Source organism: Trichechus manatus, unplaced genomic scaffold (assembly GCF_000243295.1).
Source record: "Trichechus manatus latirostris isolate Lorelei unplaced genomic scaffold, TriManLat1.0 scaffold00029, whole genome shotgun sequence".
Lineage (NCBI taxonomy): Eukaryota > Metazoa > Chordata > Mammalia > Sirenia > Trichechidae > Trichechus > Trichechus manatus.
Window position 1 is genome coordinate 22,958,566 of NW_004443965.1, and position 18,642 is coordinate 22,977,207.

General features: G+C 36.6%; 1 protein-coding gene across 2 annotated transcripts in view; it reads left to right on the forward strand.

Moving 5' to 3' along the window:
* DEPDC1B (DEP domain containing 1B) overlaps window positions 1-16,045 on the forward strand; it is a 74,633-nt gene extending 58,588 nt beyond the window's left edge. The window contains exons 7-10 of one of the 2 annotated variants that reach the window (XM_004374562.2): window positions 3,359-3,525; window positions 7,296-7,472; window positions 12,160-12,345; window positions 15,126-16,045. In XM_004374562.2, coding sequence (XP_004374619.1) covers window positions 3,359-3,525; window positions 7,296-7,472; window positions 12,160-12,345; window positions 15,126-15,287 — 692 coding nt within the window. In that variant the 3' untranslated portion in view covers window positions 15,288-16,045. The remainder of the gene's footprint in view (window positions 1-3,358; window positions 3,526-7,295; window positions 7,473-12,159; window positions 12,346-15,125) is intronic. The other variant, XM_023729627.1, reaches the window with a different exon arrangement.
* The last annotated feature ends 2,597 nt before the right edge of the window (window positions 16,046-18,642 follow it).

Here is an 18,642-nt window from a genome sequence, read left to right on the forward strand (position 1 = left end):
CAGAAGGGACCAGTCCCTGGAGAAGGACATCATACTAGGTAAAGTAGAGGTTCAGCAAAAGAGAGGAAGACCCTCAATGAGATGGATTCACACAGTGGCTGCACCAGTGGGTTCAAACATAGAAGCAGTTGTGAGGATGGAGCAGAACAGGGCAGTATTTTTGTTCTGTTTTATATAGGGTCGATTGCAATCAGTTGGAACCAACTCAAGGGTATGTAACAACAACAATTATAGTGTTGAACATCATTTTATGTGCTTATTAGCCATTTGTATATCCTCTTTTGTGAAATGTCTAATCACGTTCTTTGTCTAGTTTTTAATTGGGTTGTTTGTCTTTTTGTTGTGGAATTGTAGGAATTCTTTATATATTTTGGATATTAAACCCTTATCAGATATGTAGTTTGCAAATATTTTCTCACAGTCTCTACGTCGTCTCTCTACTTTGTTGTACAGAAGTTTTTAATTTTGATAAAGCCAAATTTATATATTTTGTCTTTTGTTGTTCTTTCTTTTGGTGTCATATCTAAGAATGTGTTGTCTAAAACTAGACCCCAGAGCATTACCTCTGTTTTGTTACTTTGCATATTCCTTTTAATACCTTTTTTAAACCATGTTTTTGTAATCTGTATACTTACAATTTATTATTGTGGTATTTTTCTTGTATCACAAATATTGATGTATAACTTTAAAAATTATCACTTTTAATAGCCATGTAATAGTCTATTGATGAACAGGCATTTGAATATTTATTCTGTATGTCTAACACTATACTAGGATATATGATTTGCTAAAATAAATCCATTATGCTTTCAATTAATGTATAGCCTTATTCACAAAACAGTATATGAACGTGTAATATGTTAAGGTTTGCTTCTAGCATGGTTGAACTTGGTGCCAAAGCTGTGACCCAGAGAGCAGTTAATTATTATTGATGCATGAAACAGGAACTCTCAGAGTTCTTAAAAAAAGAAGTTGTGACATTTTTGGAGATGTGAGACTTATTCTTTACTTACGATTTAACTGAAATCTCACTTTCCAAATGTTTTTTAGTAGTTTGGAAAAAGGAGGTATTTGTGAACTATGGTGATACAAGACTCCATGGAAAAAGTGGAAGAATTTGTAGAGCAATAGATCTGGAATCTAACTAGTTCTTACCATTGCAACTGCTACAACCCCATACAGACATCATCGTGCCTTCCTTCGGCTGTTGCAGTAACCCCCCTAACTGGCCATTCCCTGTCCTGTAAGCCCTTTACAGTCTATTCCCTTTACAGCTGCCAGAATAAAAAATAATTCTGATCAAGTGACTCCCCTGCTCAAAACCTCCAATGGCTTCTCAGGTCACTGATAGTGAAATCCTTAACAATGGCCCCCAAAGCTCTGACCAGGATCTGGTTCTTGGCTCCCTCTCTAACCTCATTTCCTACTTTCCCTTATACACTTCTCTCTTTTCACACTGTCCTGATTGCTGTTCCTAAGACCCCAAGCTTGCTCCCAATTCACTGTCTTTGTACTTCCTATTTTCTCTGTCTTGAAAGTTCCTCTTTCTGATATTTCCACGGCTTACTCTCATTTCCTTCAGGTCTGCACTCAAATGTCAGAGGTAGGCCACTCCTGAAACTCTAGAGATGTTTCCCTGAGCACATCCTGTCACTCGCCAGTTCCTTTCCTGCTTTATTGTTTTTCACAGTATCTTTCCACTTGACATCATTGTATATATCTGTTTGTTTATTATCTAACGCTTCTGCCAGGAAGTTAGGTCTGTGAGATCAGACAGGGATTTTGGTTTGCGCCCCACTGCGCGTCTTCTCCTAAATGAGTTCTTGGAATATAGGCAGGGCTTAATAAATATTTTTTTTATTGACTAAATGACAAAAATAATTAAAATATGGTCATAAACCTTTTTTCTTTCCATGGATTTGATTATGTAGAATTGAAAGCAAGTCTGCATTGATGATAATGGTGACAATCAGAGGTAAGTTTCTGAAATACATCTAGGATCAGAACTTGGTATATAAAAGACCCCTCTTCTTACCTCCTTGTCCCTCCCATGCACATCCATATTGCCTGTGGGATCGAACCCAAACTCCTTAATATGCCATTCAAGGCCTTCTAATATCTCAGCTCTGCCAGTATTCCAGCTTTGTTTTTACTAAGTCCTCGCCCTCACAGCCTGTGCTTCAGTCATATTGAATGATTTATGGTTCCCTAATATGCCCCGTACAGACATCTCCTGCGGCACCTCTCCATTTTGCTACTTATTTGTTTATGGGTCTCTTCTTCTCACAGTGTGTAAACCTTTTAAAGGAAGGGACCTGACATATCTTTTATCTCCAGAACATAGCACAGCTCCTGGCATATCATACATGGTTAATAAATATTTACTGAATGAAGTAAAAGGTGATTTTGTCTTCAAGTGAGTCTAGTGGGAACTTAAAAAGTTGGATATAGAGCAAGTAAATTGGTGGAAGCAGCTTCACCTCATTAGAAGGTTTGGATATGGGTGTGACAAATACAGCTGAGGAAAGTACAGTATTAAAATACCCTAATTTTTAGTAAAATTATACCCGAGGTGAGGTGGATGGTGTGTAACATGATAAAATTAGTACACTTAGCTAGAACAAACAGTCTATGTAGAAGGAAGGGTTATTTGACGGGTGTTACTTAAAAAGAAGTAGATCCATTTTGCAGTGGGTAGTGTAGTGGTTAAGAGCTACAGCTGCAAACCAAAAGGTTGGCAGTTCGAATCCACCTTGGAAATCCTATGGACCATTTCTACTCTGTCGTACAGGGTTGTTATGAGTCAAAATCGGCTCGACGGCATCGGGTTTGGTTTTGGGTTCTGGGAACTTTAGTATTGTTATGTAAATTGTGAGAGTCATGCGAGATGGTGACGCTGCTGATCGTGAGAAAATAACACCAGGGGAAGAATGCAGCAGCAATGGCACATTTGTATTATTGCTCATACTATCTTGGACCTGATAATAGTGTGAGTATTGAGTAAGGAAGAATCGGGTTAGCCTGACTGTTCCTGTTCACCGGGAAAGAATGCTATGAAAACTAGTTCGTCTGTCAGGGGCGTGGGAGTGAGAAATGACTATATCTGTTCTATATTCCTGGTTGATGTTTTATATTTTCTATGTTTTTTTTTTTTATTTTTTGATTTTTATTTTTTTGTTGTTATTGTATATGCTGATTTTTGAGTGACAGAGGGTCTATAATCAATTGGTCCAAATATAGTTGAATATGTGAAAATATTTTACATAATTTTAGTGATAAGTATTTATTACAAATGTGAACATAACAGAGTCATATAAGTTATATATTTTAAAATACATAAACTTCTTTTCTAAATCAGGTTTGTTACAGAAAGAGAAAATGGCTGTTGAAGCATTTCAGATTTGCTGCCTCTTCCTGCCACCTGAAAATAGGAGAAAGTTACAACTGTTGATGAGGATGATGGCAAGACTCTGTTTAAACAAAGAGATGCCACCACTGTGTGATGGCGTTGGCACCCGAACACTGGTAGGTTAATTCCTAACATCTAACATGATTTGAATTTTTGGAATGAAATTCAATAAAGTTACTTTGTTCGGGCAATCAGAAGACATTTTGAGGCAGGCTTGCTTAAATAACTATGGCTTGGAATTCACCTAGACTGGTATTGTGCTTTTGGTGTACATGTTTTAAAGAACGTAATGGAAAGAAAAGAGTGAGTGGGGGCAGACTCTGAGTGTAGAGAACTACTGCATTCTATTTTACCTCTTCTTAAACTGATACCTTCTGTCAACACAGAGAGAACAAAAGGTGATCAGAAAGGATAAGTGGTTTCTCAAGAACACTATGTTTTCTGCAACTCCAGGACAAAAAGCATTGCAAAGCCATTATTACTATAACCAGTAGGACAGCTGCAGCATATGTAATGGATTGAAATCACTCTACTAGAGAAGACATAAGATGTAGCATTGGACTAGACACCTTTGAGGAAAGAAAGAACATTTAGCCTGGGACTAGGGTCTAAGGGCTCATGAATGAAGGTATTTATCAAAGTTTTCTCAGTTTTGCTTAAAAACACATGCTCATTTTGAATTCCACTTTGTAATATGTCAGTGTATGTTTTAAAATAGGGTTATGTTTAGAGTCACTTACTAGTTAAATCTCCTAATTTCTCTCCAAAAAAGTCTTGAAGCAAAATTGATGCTTCCCTGGAATGTATGTTCTTGGTGTGTCCTGGTAAACCACCGTGTACCCCTGTGATCCTCTGGGCCCAGTTTCAGAAGTATGGACTAAGATCAGAGGGTCACTCAGTCCCTAGTAGAGTGATTCATGACTTCTTTTTGGGTAGGTGGATGGGCAGAGAGTGCTAATGGATTTCTTTGAAAAGCTGGTGAAAATTTTGCACTTACTCCCCAGAACAAAATGCATGTCCAAAATTTTGCATACAATTTCAGGGATTTCACAGATTCCCTGGGGTCCATGGTCACCAGGTGGAGAGTCTCTGCCCATGTGTCTCTCTGTACACTTAAATGTGAGTAAAGATAAAGTGTCACCTGTAGTGTGTGAATGTAATGAAGTCTTATTAAATTATATGAATAATTACATGATCTCATGCTTATAGGTGTTAAAATAAGATTGCAAACCCACTTATCCATCTCAGAATATTTCTACCTATCTTGCTTGCCCAGTATGCAGTGCCCCAGGATTTTTGTTCCCTAGGAACTACAAAGACCCTGGCCATATTAAACAAAGGATTTTAGAAAAAAGAAAGTGAATACTTTTCTACACTTACTAAGGTGGCTGACTTGTGTCAGCTGGTCTTAATTATCATATCTATTCTTAGCTATGATAAGCTTATATTCTGTTTTCCTTTTAGGGTTGACCATAGCCATAAGGATAGGGTGAGACAAGGAGAGGGAGAGAAGAAGAGTGAGGGAGCAAGAGAGAAATACGTGTCTTTTACTTTGCTTTAGTAAAAGCCATGACTTTATTTCAAATTCTCTTCATGCTGTATATTCTATTCTTACATCTATACTGATGAGATTCCTGATATACTGATGAGTGTGCTGTGCCTTTTTTTTTTTTGTCTCACCTTGAATCTTTTAGATCGGAATATGACACGTGACTTTTGGAGTACCTCTTAGTGACTGTCTGTATAATCTCATCCAAAGACAGCATTGGAGGGGAAAGGACAAAGACTAATATTCTACAGATGAGGCTCTAATCTCAAGTCTGTCACTTACTAACCTTCAGTCTTCTGTATTAGGGCAGAAGGAATGGCCCCTTCCTCTTGGAATCATCAACATCCTGAGCAGCCACACCATTCTGCCAATTTACATGAGACCTTCAGATCTTTTCATCAAGACAGACTATTTCTCAAGAGTATTTAGTAATTTGATATACTTTTGTAATTCAGGATAAGTGAGGATTAAAAATCAAGGTAGATTTTATATTTTCCACTAGTTCTCTACCTACATTTGTGGGTCTCTAAAGCCCAGTTTTGCTTTTTGTTTTTTTAGTATATTGCTGCTTGATGAGATTGTAGCCAAACACTAAATAATAATCCTAAAAGCCACCAAGATTCTCAGAGTTATAAGAGAGTAACACCTCCACGTGACACATTCATTATATTTTACCTGCCCTATAAAGTAGCTGTTTCTATTTTTAGTAACTGACTAGATCTGGAATTTTGGACTAATGAGCAACTACATTTTTATCTATCCATTCTGTTAGTAATAATAATAATAGTAATCACCAGTTGCCGTTGACTCATGGTGACCCCATGTGTGTCAAACTAGAACTGTGCTCCATAGGGTTTTCAGTGGCAATTTTTTGGAAGTAGATTGCCGGGTCTTTTTTCTGAGGCACCTCTGGGTGGACTTGAACCATCAACCTTTTAGCTAGCAGCCGAGCACGTTAACCGTTGCACAACAGACTCCTGTGAATCGAGATGCCCTCTGTAGTCCTCACATTCTCCTCAGCTGTTGTTAAACTAGCTCATCTTTGAATATCTGTTGTGTTAGCATCTGAAGCTTAATAGTGTCTTTTCTCTAATCAATTGCCCCTCCACTGTATGTCAGCAATAAAATTAGCAGAAAAAGGAAAAGAAAAACAAAAAACAGAAAGTCAAACTAAGGGATAGTATTAAGAATGGAATAGTTAATATGAATTCTATGCAGCCTCTACAATATATTTTATATTTCTGCTTATTATAAAGAGAATCTCATCACTTAATGCACTTCTTGTAAACTCTCAAGATTATGATCAAAGATTGTTGTCAAATGTACATCCAAAATCCTAGAGAAAACTCTCAGAGGAAATAACAGTTAATGAGGAAAAAAATGTAATAATGAGGAAAAAAAATGTAATAATGAGGAAAAAAATGTAACCAGTGAGGCATACAGACTATACAATCAGGTGGTTTTTTTTTTTTTTTAAATATGAGTAATGAAGTTAGGATCTTATTTGACTAAATGGCTATAAAGTACTTTGAACTTAAAAGTGATCTATGATCCAAGTCATGGAGGTCATCATAATTTTAAGAACTTATTAATACATATATTTAAAATTACTCATAAAAAGGATTCCTTTAAGAGCTGCTCAGACAAGCACCTGTCTGCTAGGTCTCTTTAACGTAAGTGAGGCACAGGTTTTGTTCATGCTGGTTCATGAGAAGGTCAGCTCATCTGAGGTGGCCAGGTATCAGGATGTGCACCTTGTGCCTTGGGCTATTCAAGTGTGCTTTTTGAAGACTAGATTGCACTCAAGACTAAGGTGCACCGGACCCAAGCCATGTGTTTTCAGTCACCTTGTATGCATGCAAAAGCTGGACAATGAATAAGGAAGACTGAAGAAGAATTGACACCTTGGAATTGTGGTGTTTGGCGAAGAATATTGAATACACCACGGACTGCCAAAAGAAGAACAAACCTGTCTTGGAAGAGGTACAACCAGAATGCTCCTTAGAAGCAAGGATGTTGACGCTATGTCTCACATGCTTTGGGCATGTTTTCAGGAGGGATCAGTCCTTGGAGAAGGACATCATACTTGGTAAAGTAGAGGGTAAGCGAAAAAGAGGAAGACCCTCAACAAGATGGATTGACACAGTAGCTGTCACAATGGGCTCAAGCATAACAATTGTGAGGATGGTGCAGGATCGGGCAGTGTTTCGTTCTGTTGTACATAAGGTCACTATGAGTTGGTCTTGACTCAACGGCACCTAACAATAACAACAGTTCAGAGCAGAAAAGAAAACTCATCTGTGTATATTTAAAAATCCTATTTTTTCTTTTTTTTAGATGGTTCAGACATTTTCCCACTGCATCTTGTGTTCCAAGGATGACGTAGACTTGGATGAATTATTAGCTGCTAGGTTGGTGACGTTTCTCATGGACAATTACCAGGAGATTCTGAAAGTTCCTGTGGCCTTGCAGACCTCTATAGAGGAACGTGTAGCTCACCTACGAAGAGTTCAGGTAAAGGAGAGGATATTATCAGTCTTACAAAATTGGTAGTGGGAAGTCACCTTACCTTGGAAGGTTTCTTGGGACTTTTGATTTGAGAATTAGTGAGTTAATACCATTTTTTTATGCAAATAACGTGAGCCCTCTGTGTGGTTTGCTGGCCGTGCCCTCCCCCCACAAGGCACCCTCGCAAGTGCGGCTATGCCAATCCTCTTCCACATGTTGCTGTATAAAAAATTGAGCATAGCGCACTTATGAAAATACCTTGTGGTGGGAGGGTGTGACCAGCAAACAAACTCAGAGGGCGTGTGTTATTTGCGTAGAAATATGGTATGTATGAAGTGCTTACAACAGAGCCTGATACATAGTAAACACTACCCACATGTTTACTATTACCACTGAAAAATTTATGGAACTTTGCCTGTTTGGTTTTGTTTATGCCAATCAATGCTGCATACTTTTGATTGCAAATTTCTTAAATGAGCTAGTTTAAAACCTCCTGTATAGTTGCTGGTGGAAATGATTGATGTGCAATAAATGTCTTGATTGATAATAGACCTGTAACGTAGGTCCTACTGTTATGGTCAGTTGCAGCTGAGTCGACTCCAACTCATGGCAACCCCGTGTGTTAAAGAGTAGAACTCCTCTGTAGGATTTTCTTGGCTGTAATCTTAATGGAAGCAGATTGCCAGGCCTTTCTTTAGCAGTACCACTGGGTGGGTTTGAAACACCAACCTTTAGGTTGGCAGTTGAAAGCAAACCATTTGCACCTCCTAGGGATCTTTAGGTACTATTACTGTTCCCATTTTTTAGATAAGGAAGCTGAGACACAGATAAGTAACTTGTCCAAGGTCACAGAACCAATATTCAAACTGATTAAGTCAGCCTCCAGAGTCATTGCTCATCACTACTATGCCATACTGCTTCTATAAAGCATGTGATAGAAGAACATGATCTGTAGAGCCATAAAGACCTGGGTGTACTCCTGGCTCTCTAGCCTCTGGGCAAGTCCCTTCACCTGTCTGGGTTTTAGTTTCCTCAAGTGTTGACATGGGCCATACCTACTTTATAAACTTGTTGTGAAGGTTGGAATACTATAATGTAATGCTAGGGTAAATTTCTAACATATGGCAGGTTCTCTCTGAAAGGTCATTATTATTCTTGTTATATTAATGCAGCACAAAAGCAATGTAATATATTATTATCATGTAGGCCCAAGAGCAAGCTTTGTTTGTAAGCCTACGGGAGCAGAAATCTTTGGTGAAGGGAGGCAAGAGGAAGGCTTAGCTTCTTCTGAATGATTGGACCTCTTTCCTCTTAAGCACTTTTTGAGGCTCTACAGTTAAGGACCAGTGAAACGTCTTATAAGGTATTATTAAAGTAATTAACTGTTCAGTTATTGTTTCCAGTGTATAATTTAAAAATTAAAATATTTTTTCTATTTTTTAAACTATAAATCTAATACATGAAGAAAACTCAAAATATATAAAAATACACACAAAAAAATGCCATTAATAAAATGTTCATAGTCATTACTATAGTCTTTCAGGTGTTTTTTTTTCTATGTGTACATATTGTGTCTATTTCTTCTTCGTTTATTTTTTCTTTTTTGCTTTGTAACTTGTTTTCTCTTCCTGAAACATACAATGAGAAAGGTTTTCCACATCATTACATATTCTTAATTGGCACTAGAGTGGCCAAGAGCACAGACTCTGGAGCTAAATTGTTTTTGAATTCCCAACCTGCCCTTTATAAGCTGTGTGACCTTGGGCAAGTTATATAATGTCTCTCTGCCTCAGCGCCTCCTTGCTTCAAAATCTGCCTCAACATGTCTCTTTCTTCATCTTTAAATGGGAATAATAATAGCTAGTACCTACTTCATAGGGTTGTTGTAAGGAGTGGCTGACTTAATATATGTAAAGTGCTTAGAATAATGCTTGTCGCACAGTAAAGCCTCAAACAGTAGCTGCCATTGTTTTTGTTATTATAATTATTGTTAGATTATTCTACAGCCTCATTATTGTTGGCAACATAGTATTCCATAACATGGATATACCGTAATTTATTTAAATGGTACTCTCTTGTTGATATTTAGATTGTTTCCTTTTTTAATGTTTTACAAGCAATGTAACAATAAATATTTTTATAGCTAAATATTTTGGGGCTGATTCCTGCTTGTTTCCTTAGAATAGATTTCTGGGAGTGGCACTGCTTGGTCAAAGTGCATAAACACATATTGAATATTGATAACATATTGCCATATTTCTCTTTAGGATGATTGTTCTGATTTACATTCCCATCAGTGGTATATGAAAGTATTCATTGCTTTGCGCCTTTGCCTATTTTGGATATTATCACTTTGCCATTTTAATGGATAAAGAGTATAATCTTAAACTATTGTTTTATTTGAGTTTAAACTTTTCACCCCATATTACTGTGGGCCAAATTAAAAAAAGAGTAAAAAACAGAACAAAATAGAAAGACGTACGTCACTGAACCTCTGAAAGTAGAAGTTCCGCAGTGATGCTGTTGCTCTGTATACTTGCTAGGTCTGTGTGTTCACACAGCACGGGCGTGTGTTCAGTAACTTGGCCCTGTGAACACTTTGCTGGCAGTGGAAGATCAGAGGCTAAACTGTTGATGATTAATTTAACTGCAGATAAGCATGATCTTGTAAAGAGGCACTGAGGTACACACTGAATAAAAGCAGTAACTTCTCTATTGTCCCAAGTGTATTTTCTGTCTTCAAAGTACTCCATAGAACCAAACTACGGTTAGTTTCAGCACTCACAGCCTTGGATCTCTGTTCTCTCACATAAGACACTAAACCCCTAAATCATATCCCATTCAAGGCAGTGCTGCCCTGAAAATGCAGCGTTACTTTGACTGTTCTGGTGAATTGTCTTAGGGCAGTTTCATGAATGACCCTGGGCGAAATCATGAAGTTGACAACATTTTTGGCACCAGACTTCTATTTCCCTTGTTGGCAACCCTCTTCTTCCATTTGCACCTTTCAATCCCTGGTGCCTGGTGTTTTTGTCACACCCTAGGCTTTTGGCTATCTCACACTACTTGGGTCCCAGCCTTTATTCTGGCCCTTTTCTGTTCCAAATAAAAGGGAAGTGTGCTATGTATTCCTCTTTCACTGTAGCTCTGGTCTCTGTTAAAAACAAAAAACCCATTGCTGTTGAGTAGAATCCGACTCATAATGATGCTATAGGCCAGAGTAGAACTGCCCCATAGGGTTTCCAAGGCTGCAGTCTTTATGGAGGAGGAGCCCTGGTGGGGCAGTGGTTAAGTGCTAAGCTGCTAACCAAAAGGTTGACAGTTCGAACCCACCAGCCGCTCCATGGGAGAAAGATGTGGCAACCTGCTTCCATAAAGTTTTACAGCCTTGGGAAACCCTATTGGGGCAATTCTACTCTGGCCTATAGGGTAGTTAGGAGTCAGAGTCGATTTGACTGCAGGGTTTTGGGTAATCTTTACAGAAGCAGACAGCCACATATTTCTCCTGCAGAGCTGGTGGGTTGAACTGTAGACCTTTGAGTTAGCAGCCGAGCACTTAACCACTGCGCCAGCAGGGCTCCTTGGTTTCTGTTAGGTTGTCTCTAATTGATCTGGTAAACTGATGTTTGAGGCATGGAATGTGCTTAATGTAATAACCTTCTAAGCAATGTATTTATTTTTAGCTGGGGCTTCTGGGAAAATAAAAAGTGAATGTAATAGTGGAAATCTCAGCAGAATAGTAACCAAACCAGTTGCTGTCAAGTTGATTCCAACTCCTGGTGACCCCATGTGTGTCAGACTAGAACTGTATACTCCATAGTATTTTCAATGGCTAACTTTTTAGAAGTAGATTGCCAGGCCTTTTTCCTGAGGCACCTCTGGGTGGACCCAAACCACCAATTTTTCAGTTAGCAGCTGAGTATGTTAACCATTTACACCACCTAGGTGCTATATTTTTAAGAACATGAACCTCCTGGACTCTGAAATTAAATATTTTTAATGGATGCTTATTTATTCTCAGGTCTCGATTTTTATGTTTTCCTTTTATTTCTCACTTTTGCCTTATACCTTGTCTACAAATTTGTTGTTTTTACTTGATTCTCACTATGAACATGTTTGAAGCTGATCGCAATACCTGTCTGTACATAACAGCTTAGCTAGCTGTGTACCTCTGTCCTTCCCGAAGGGAGGGAGGATCAGACTCTCCAGGTATGGGAAGGAGTCTGGATAGCTTCACGATGTATATTCAACAGTATAACTCTTTTGAATTATTTTAGTGAATATATTTAACTTATGTTCAAATTTCAGATGTTATTAGAAGAGGACATAAGAATTTTTGTTTATTAAAATGGATATTGGGTTTAAAAAGGTAAAAGTCTCATAATAAAACTATAGCTTGAAGTGATATTATTTTGAAGTTTTGGAAATGCTTTTACTTTCCAATATAGAGTTTTTTCTCAGTTAAATTGAGGAATGATGTGACATTCCTGTTGGAAATATTCAGGTGTTTGATCTGAACTAATTTTTGTAATCTTTGTGAAATTTACTTTCCAATATACACTTTTTTTATCAGTTAAATTGAGAAATGACTTGACATTCCTGTTGGAGGTATTCAGGTGTTTGATCTGAACTACTTTTAGTAATTTATGTGAAAATGCACCGTTTCCTTTCACTACTAATCCTCTTGCCTCAGATAAAATACCCAGGAGCTGATATGGATATCACTTTATCCACCCCATCATTTTGCCGTCAAATTAGTCCAGAGGAATTTGAATACCAAAGAGCATATGGCTCTCAGGAACCTCTGGCAGCTTTGTTGGAGGAAGTCATAACAGACACCAAACTCTCTAGCAAAGAGAAGAAGAAAAAACTGAAGCAGGTAAAAGAGGATATCCTTTATAAGTCATTTCTTCTCTGCCCTATTGTTGTTATGTTGGTTTTTCCTTTTCCTCTCTATTTAATGAGCTAATTTCATAAGAATTTAATCTTCTGAGATGTACAAGATTTAAAAATTTTTTAAATTTTAAAAATGTGTTTAAACTTTGTGGTAAAATATATATAACATAAAATTTGCCATTTTAACGTTAAGTGTATAGTTCAATGTCATTAATTACGTTCACAATGTTGTACAACCATCACAACTATTTCCAAAACTTTTTCATCGCTCCAAACAGAAACTCTGTGCCCATTAAGCAATGACTCCACATTGCCCTACAGCCCCCCAGTCCAGAGTCACCACTAATCTACTTTCTGTCTTTATGCATTTGCTTATTTTAAATAACCCATTGCCATCAAGTCGATTCCAACTCATAGCGACCCTGTAAGGCAGAGTAGAACTACCCCATAGAGTTTCCAAGGAGTGCCTGGTGGATTCGAACTGCCGACCTTTTGCTTAGCAGCCCAACACTTAGCCACTTAACCACTACGCCACCAGGGTTTCCAAATTTCATATAAATATGATGATACAATATTTGTCCTTTTGTGTCTGGTTCATTTTATTTAGCATAATATTTTCAAGGTTCATCCGTGTGGTGGCATATATCAGAACTTCATTTCTCTTTATAGCTGAATAATACTCCATTCTTTGCATATACTGTATTTTGTTCATCCATTTATCTGTTAGACATTTAGGTTTTTTTTTCCAGCTTTCAGCTTCTGTCAATAATGCTGTAGAAGTGTCTGTTTGAGTCCCTGCTTTCAGTTCTTTTGGATACATACTTAAGAGTGGAATTTCTGGCTCATATGGTAGTTCTAAGGAGCCCTGGTGGCACAGTGGTTAAGTACTCCATGGGAGAAAAGACCTGGCAATCCGCTTCCATAAAGATTTCTGCCTAGGAAGCCCTATGGGGCAGTTCTACCCTGTCCTGTAGGGTAGAATTGACTCAACGGTACAGAACAACAACAACATGGTAATGCTATGTTTAACTTTTTGAGGAACTGCCAAACTGTTTTCCACAGCACCTACAGAATTTTACATTCCCACCAGCAATGCACGAGGGTTCCAATTTCTCCACATCCTTGCCAATATTTGTTATTTTTTTTTTTTTTTTTTTTTTTTTTTCTTTTTCTTAATAGCCATCTTAGTGAGGGTGAAATGGTATCTCACTGTGGTTTTGATGTGCATTTCTGTAATGACTAATGATGTTGAGCATCTTTTCATGTGTTCATTGGCCATTTGTATATCTTCTTTAGAGAATTCTCTATTCCAGTCCTTTACCCATTTTTAAATTTGAGTTGCTTGTATTTTTGTTGTTGAGTTGTAGGAGTTCTTTATATATTCTGAATATTAAATCCTTATAAGATATATGACTTGCAAATATTTTCTCCCATTCTGTACATTGCTTTTCACTTTCTTGATAATGTCCTTTGATGCACAAACATTTTGAATTTTTATAAAGTCTAATTTATCTTTTTTTCTTGTTGTTGCTTATGTTTTTGGTTTCTTACCTTTGGCATCACTAAAAGTTTTTAGTTCTTATTATATTAGGCAACATAGTGTAGGGTTTCAGTGAATAGTTTTCAACTCAGAATAAATCAATTTACTTTGACTATTCTTAATCAAAATATTGATCAAAGATCAGATAAATGGTTTTGTTTTTAAGGACTGAATTCTACGTAGCTGGATTCCTGATCACATCATATATGATCACATCATATATATAATGATCAAAGATCAGATAAATGGTTTTGTTTTTAAGGACTGAATTCTACCTAGCTGGATTCCTGATCACATCATGTATGATCACATCATATATATATATATATATATATATATATATACACACACACACACACACACATACACATACACACACGCACACACACACACACATACACACACACATACACACATATATTTATTTATTTATACAGAGAGCACCAGAGTTTTGGTCTCCCAATCGTATTTTTCTCAGGGTAATTTTGGAGAAGAGTTTAGTGGTGTGGATCGAAGGAAACACATATTGCCTCTCTTAAAGCTTTTCATAAAGTAATGTATATCAGAATGTTCTCACTTCCATCTGGGCAGAAGCTGGTGGGGCTCAGTTGGAGAAGCAGGGAGATGATGAAATTGTAGTTGGACCTAATTTTTTCTTAAGTGTATAGAATGTAAATTATTTTCAAGTCAGAGTTATTTGTGAAGATTTTTAAGGTGAGGTCTATTTATATTTGGAAGTAGGGGAAAATTTTAAGAAGTATGCCTAAAAGGTGAACTTTATGTAAAGATAGGATCAAATTGAAGATAAATTTGGTCAATAGGAAGTGGAATCAAATGATTTAAGAGAAGAAATGGGTTTGTGTTGAAGTGAATTTGATTGTGACCTGTGTTCCTATTGGAAATCCTGTGGCATAGTGGTTAAGAGCTATGGCTGCTAACCAAAAGGTCAACAGTTCAAATCCACAAGGTGCTCCTTGGAAACCCTATGGGGCGGTTCTACTCTGTCCTATAGGGTTGCTTTGAGTCGAAATCAACTTGACAGCAACAGGTTTGGTTTGTGTGTGTGTGTGTGTTCTTATTTATACTATTTTCTGATGCAAAACAATAAACATTAGAACAATATCAGGAAAGTATGGGAAAATTAGAAATTTTATTTTAAAATTTGGTTGCCCTATTTTATTGGCCCTTATCTGTCTTTTTAACTCTCTTGGACCATTTTCCAGTTTCAGAAATCCTATCCTGAAGTCTACCAACAACGATTTCCTACACCAGAAAGTGAAACACTTCTGTTTCCTGAAAAACCCAAACCAAGACCACAGCTGCTGATGTGGGCACTAAAAAAGCCTTTCCAACCATTTCAAAGGACTAGAAGTTTTCGGATGTAATTCTGCAGACTGTAGAGACCTCTGTTGTTGTTGTTGTTGTTTGAGTGATGGATGTGTTGATGGAAGAAAGAATAGCATAAAATATAAACTACTGAAATAAAAGATTATCAACTTTTAAAATATGTTTAGCCATTATCAGTATTTTTATAAAGCAATGCTATTTTTAAAACGTACAAATCAATTAAAAATTATGGGTCAAATGTATAGTGGCAATGTTAACATGTTTGTAATTGCTACAAAATTAAATGTAATGTATTTTCATCTTTTTATTTGTTGCTGTTTTTCATGGTGTTTAATAAAATAAAAGTAATTGTGTGTATATTCTTGTTACTGATGTTTTTGCTGTAACCAAGTCTTAAAAGTAGTGTATATACTTGAATAAGAAATACACTGGGTACTGTTACTGTGATGCTATTGACTTAATAGCCAAATGTGATTTCTGTTGTGTAAATTCTGTTTTACACTGCTGCTTGAAGGTTCTTAATGTTCTGTGTTGTGAATGGCTGTTGTTTTTGTTTAATGTAAATATGTTGGTTATTCTGACAGATTTTACTAAAGCTGATTCTTTCATAACACCAGCATTAACTGGTGTTTACCTGTAAGTGGAGTAGATTTTTACTTGCCTGCAGTGGTATTATTTCAGACTTGGCTAAAGATGGAAAGATGAATTGGATGATAAATTCTTTGGGTTCCCTTAGAGCTGTTACTCTAAGTCACACACACACACATATACATATATTTGTGTGTGTGTGAAAAACACAGATGGATTAAGTAAAACGGGACTATTTCCCTTTAAAAATGTATTTTTCCCAGCGTCTTCATCCTTTTGAAAGTAAATGGAATGTAAATAAATAAAACTTTTGTTCTTTTTTAAATTCGGTATCTGAGGGTTTTTTTTGGCATGTATTCAGGTAAGTCAGAGAGCATCTTCCAGTGCCTTTGCCAGTGTTCTCACATTAGTCGATCTTTCTAGAATAGAATAAAAAGTCGGGCCTTTGTATTTGGAGTGTTGGAAGGTGCTTTGTTGATTTCTCTTGCTTTGCCTTGCCCTTTTACAAAATAGTGGTACACTTGGATTATGGAGTACCTGGATAGCTTCTTTTGAGAGCAATTACCCAAAAAGCTAAAAGTAACACTCACTAATTGGCTTGCTGGACTAATTTTTCCTTGCACTTGGGATCTGCTTCTGTTCTTTTGTAACAACATGCCTCCTACAGCTGACTCAGATTTTGCTTATTTAAAAATAGGGGATAAAAAAGTATTGCTAGTGGTTCAGGCATCACTTTACTTTCCACATATATAAGCATATAATGTAATGGGAGATTTTACTGTTTCAGGTTTTATTCTTATGCCTTGGCATTCTGTTTAGAGCAAAGAATAAGTCACCTTCTGTGTTGTTTGTCCTCCAAGGTAGAGTTTACTTTCCAGAGTCTCCTCTCCTATTGCTTATCTTTGGAAGTGTATGAGATGGTTTTCTTCTTTTTCCTTAAGATTACTTGTTTTCTTATGAAATATATTTATAGAGAGGCCATAAAATATCATTACCACTTCAGTGAGAAATTGGTGAGTAGATAATTTCAAACAATTTTCCAAAGTGGTACCAATTAACACTCCATTAGCAGTCTATGAGAGTTCCCTTTGCTTAACATCCTTACCAAAATATTGGTAGTCAGAGTTGAACTTCTGTCAGTCTGGTGGGTGTATAATAAGTGGTATCTCATTATGGTTTTACTTTGCATTTCCTTGATTATTAATGTGGTTGAACATATACTTTTTCAATTTTGCACTTTTGTGTAAATTTTAAAATCAGCTTGTCAAGCTACACACATACACGCTTGTGCGCACACACATACACACACACACACACACACCCTGTTGAAATTTTGATTCTAGTTGTGCTGAATGTGTAAATCAATTTGGAGAGAACTGCTATATTTGCAATATTAAGTTTTCCAGCCCATGATCATGGTTTATCCCTCCATTTATTTAGAATTAATGAGGGGAAAACAAAAAAAACCTCTCTGTAAAGCTTTTCAATTTTTTGGTTAACTTTATTCCTAGGTATTTGACAGTTTTTTTTTAATGTTAATATTAAAATTTTCAAATACATGCAAAAGTAAAGAGAATGGTAACCATCCCTTTGCTTCAATAGTTAAATCATTAACTGTTGAAGTTAATTATTAACAGCTTCAACAGTTATTTTTCAACAGATAAATACCTTGATGTTTAATCCTATTGTAAATGGTATCTAAAAGATTACTTTTTTTGTTGCTTGTATATAGTATAAAATTGATTTTTGTATCCAATAACATTGCTAGACTTTCTTACTAACTCTTGTTTAGTGTGAATTTAGTGGCACGTTTTTGGATTTTCTACATTTACCATATAATCTACAAATAACAACAGTTTTGGCTCTTCCTTTCTGTGATTGACGGCATCTAAAATGATCTCCACCTCCTAATATAGATGCCCTTGTGTAATCCCCTCTCCTTGAGTGTGGGCTGGACCTAGTGACACACTTTTAACAAATAGAATACAGCAAAAGTTATGGGCTATCACTTTCAAGATTAGGTTACAAAAAGACTCTGGCTTCCATTTTGTTTGCCTTCTCACGTTCTCCCTCATTTGCTTTGAGGGAAGCCAGCTGCCATGTTGTCTCTTCCAGCAGCCAGCTAGGACCTGAAGGCTACCAACAGCAATGTGAGTGATCTTGTAAGAAGATACTTCTTGTGCAAGTGACTGCAGGTATAGCCAATACTTTGATTGCAGCCTTGTGAGAGAGAGACCCTGAGTCAGAGGACTCAGCTAAGCTGTGCCTGGATTTCTTTATGTACTTTCTTTTCATTGTTGTTAATTTTCTGTTTGCTGAGTCTTTATATTTTTCTAGTTTTTTATTTTGATTTGTAGGATTGTTAGTTTCCTTTGTGGTTACCTTCATATTTACCACTATTTTTCTACGTTTATACCAGTCTTTTATTTCTTTTTATCGCCTTGATTTCCTCTCCATATGAAAAATCTATGTCTACGTTTTTTAAGTCCCTCTTTTTTGTTTTAATGTTGTCATCTTTTATGTATTGATTTCTGTTTCCCTATTTTCAGTGTTTTAGCTTTGATTTATTTTTGTGACTTCCCTATCTGGGTTGATATCTGGTTGCTCTGTCCTGTGTTCTAGTCTTGGGTTGTTATCTGATGTTACTAATTTTCTAACCAGAGGACTCCCTTTAGTATTCTTTGTAATTTTGGTTTGGTTTCTGTAAATTCCCTAAACTTCTGTTTATCTGGAAATGCCCTAATTTTGCCATCATATTTGAGAAACAGTTTTGCTGGATATATAATTCTTGGCTGGCAGTTTTTT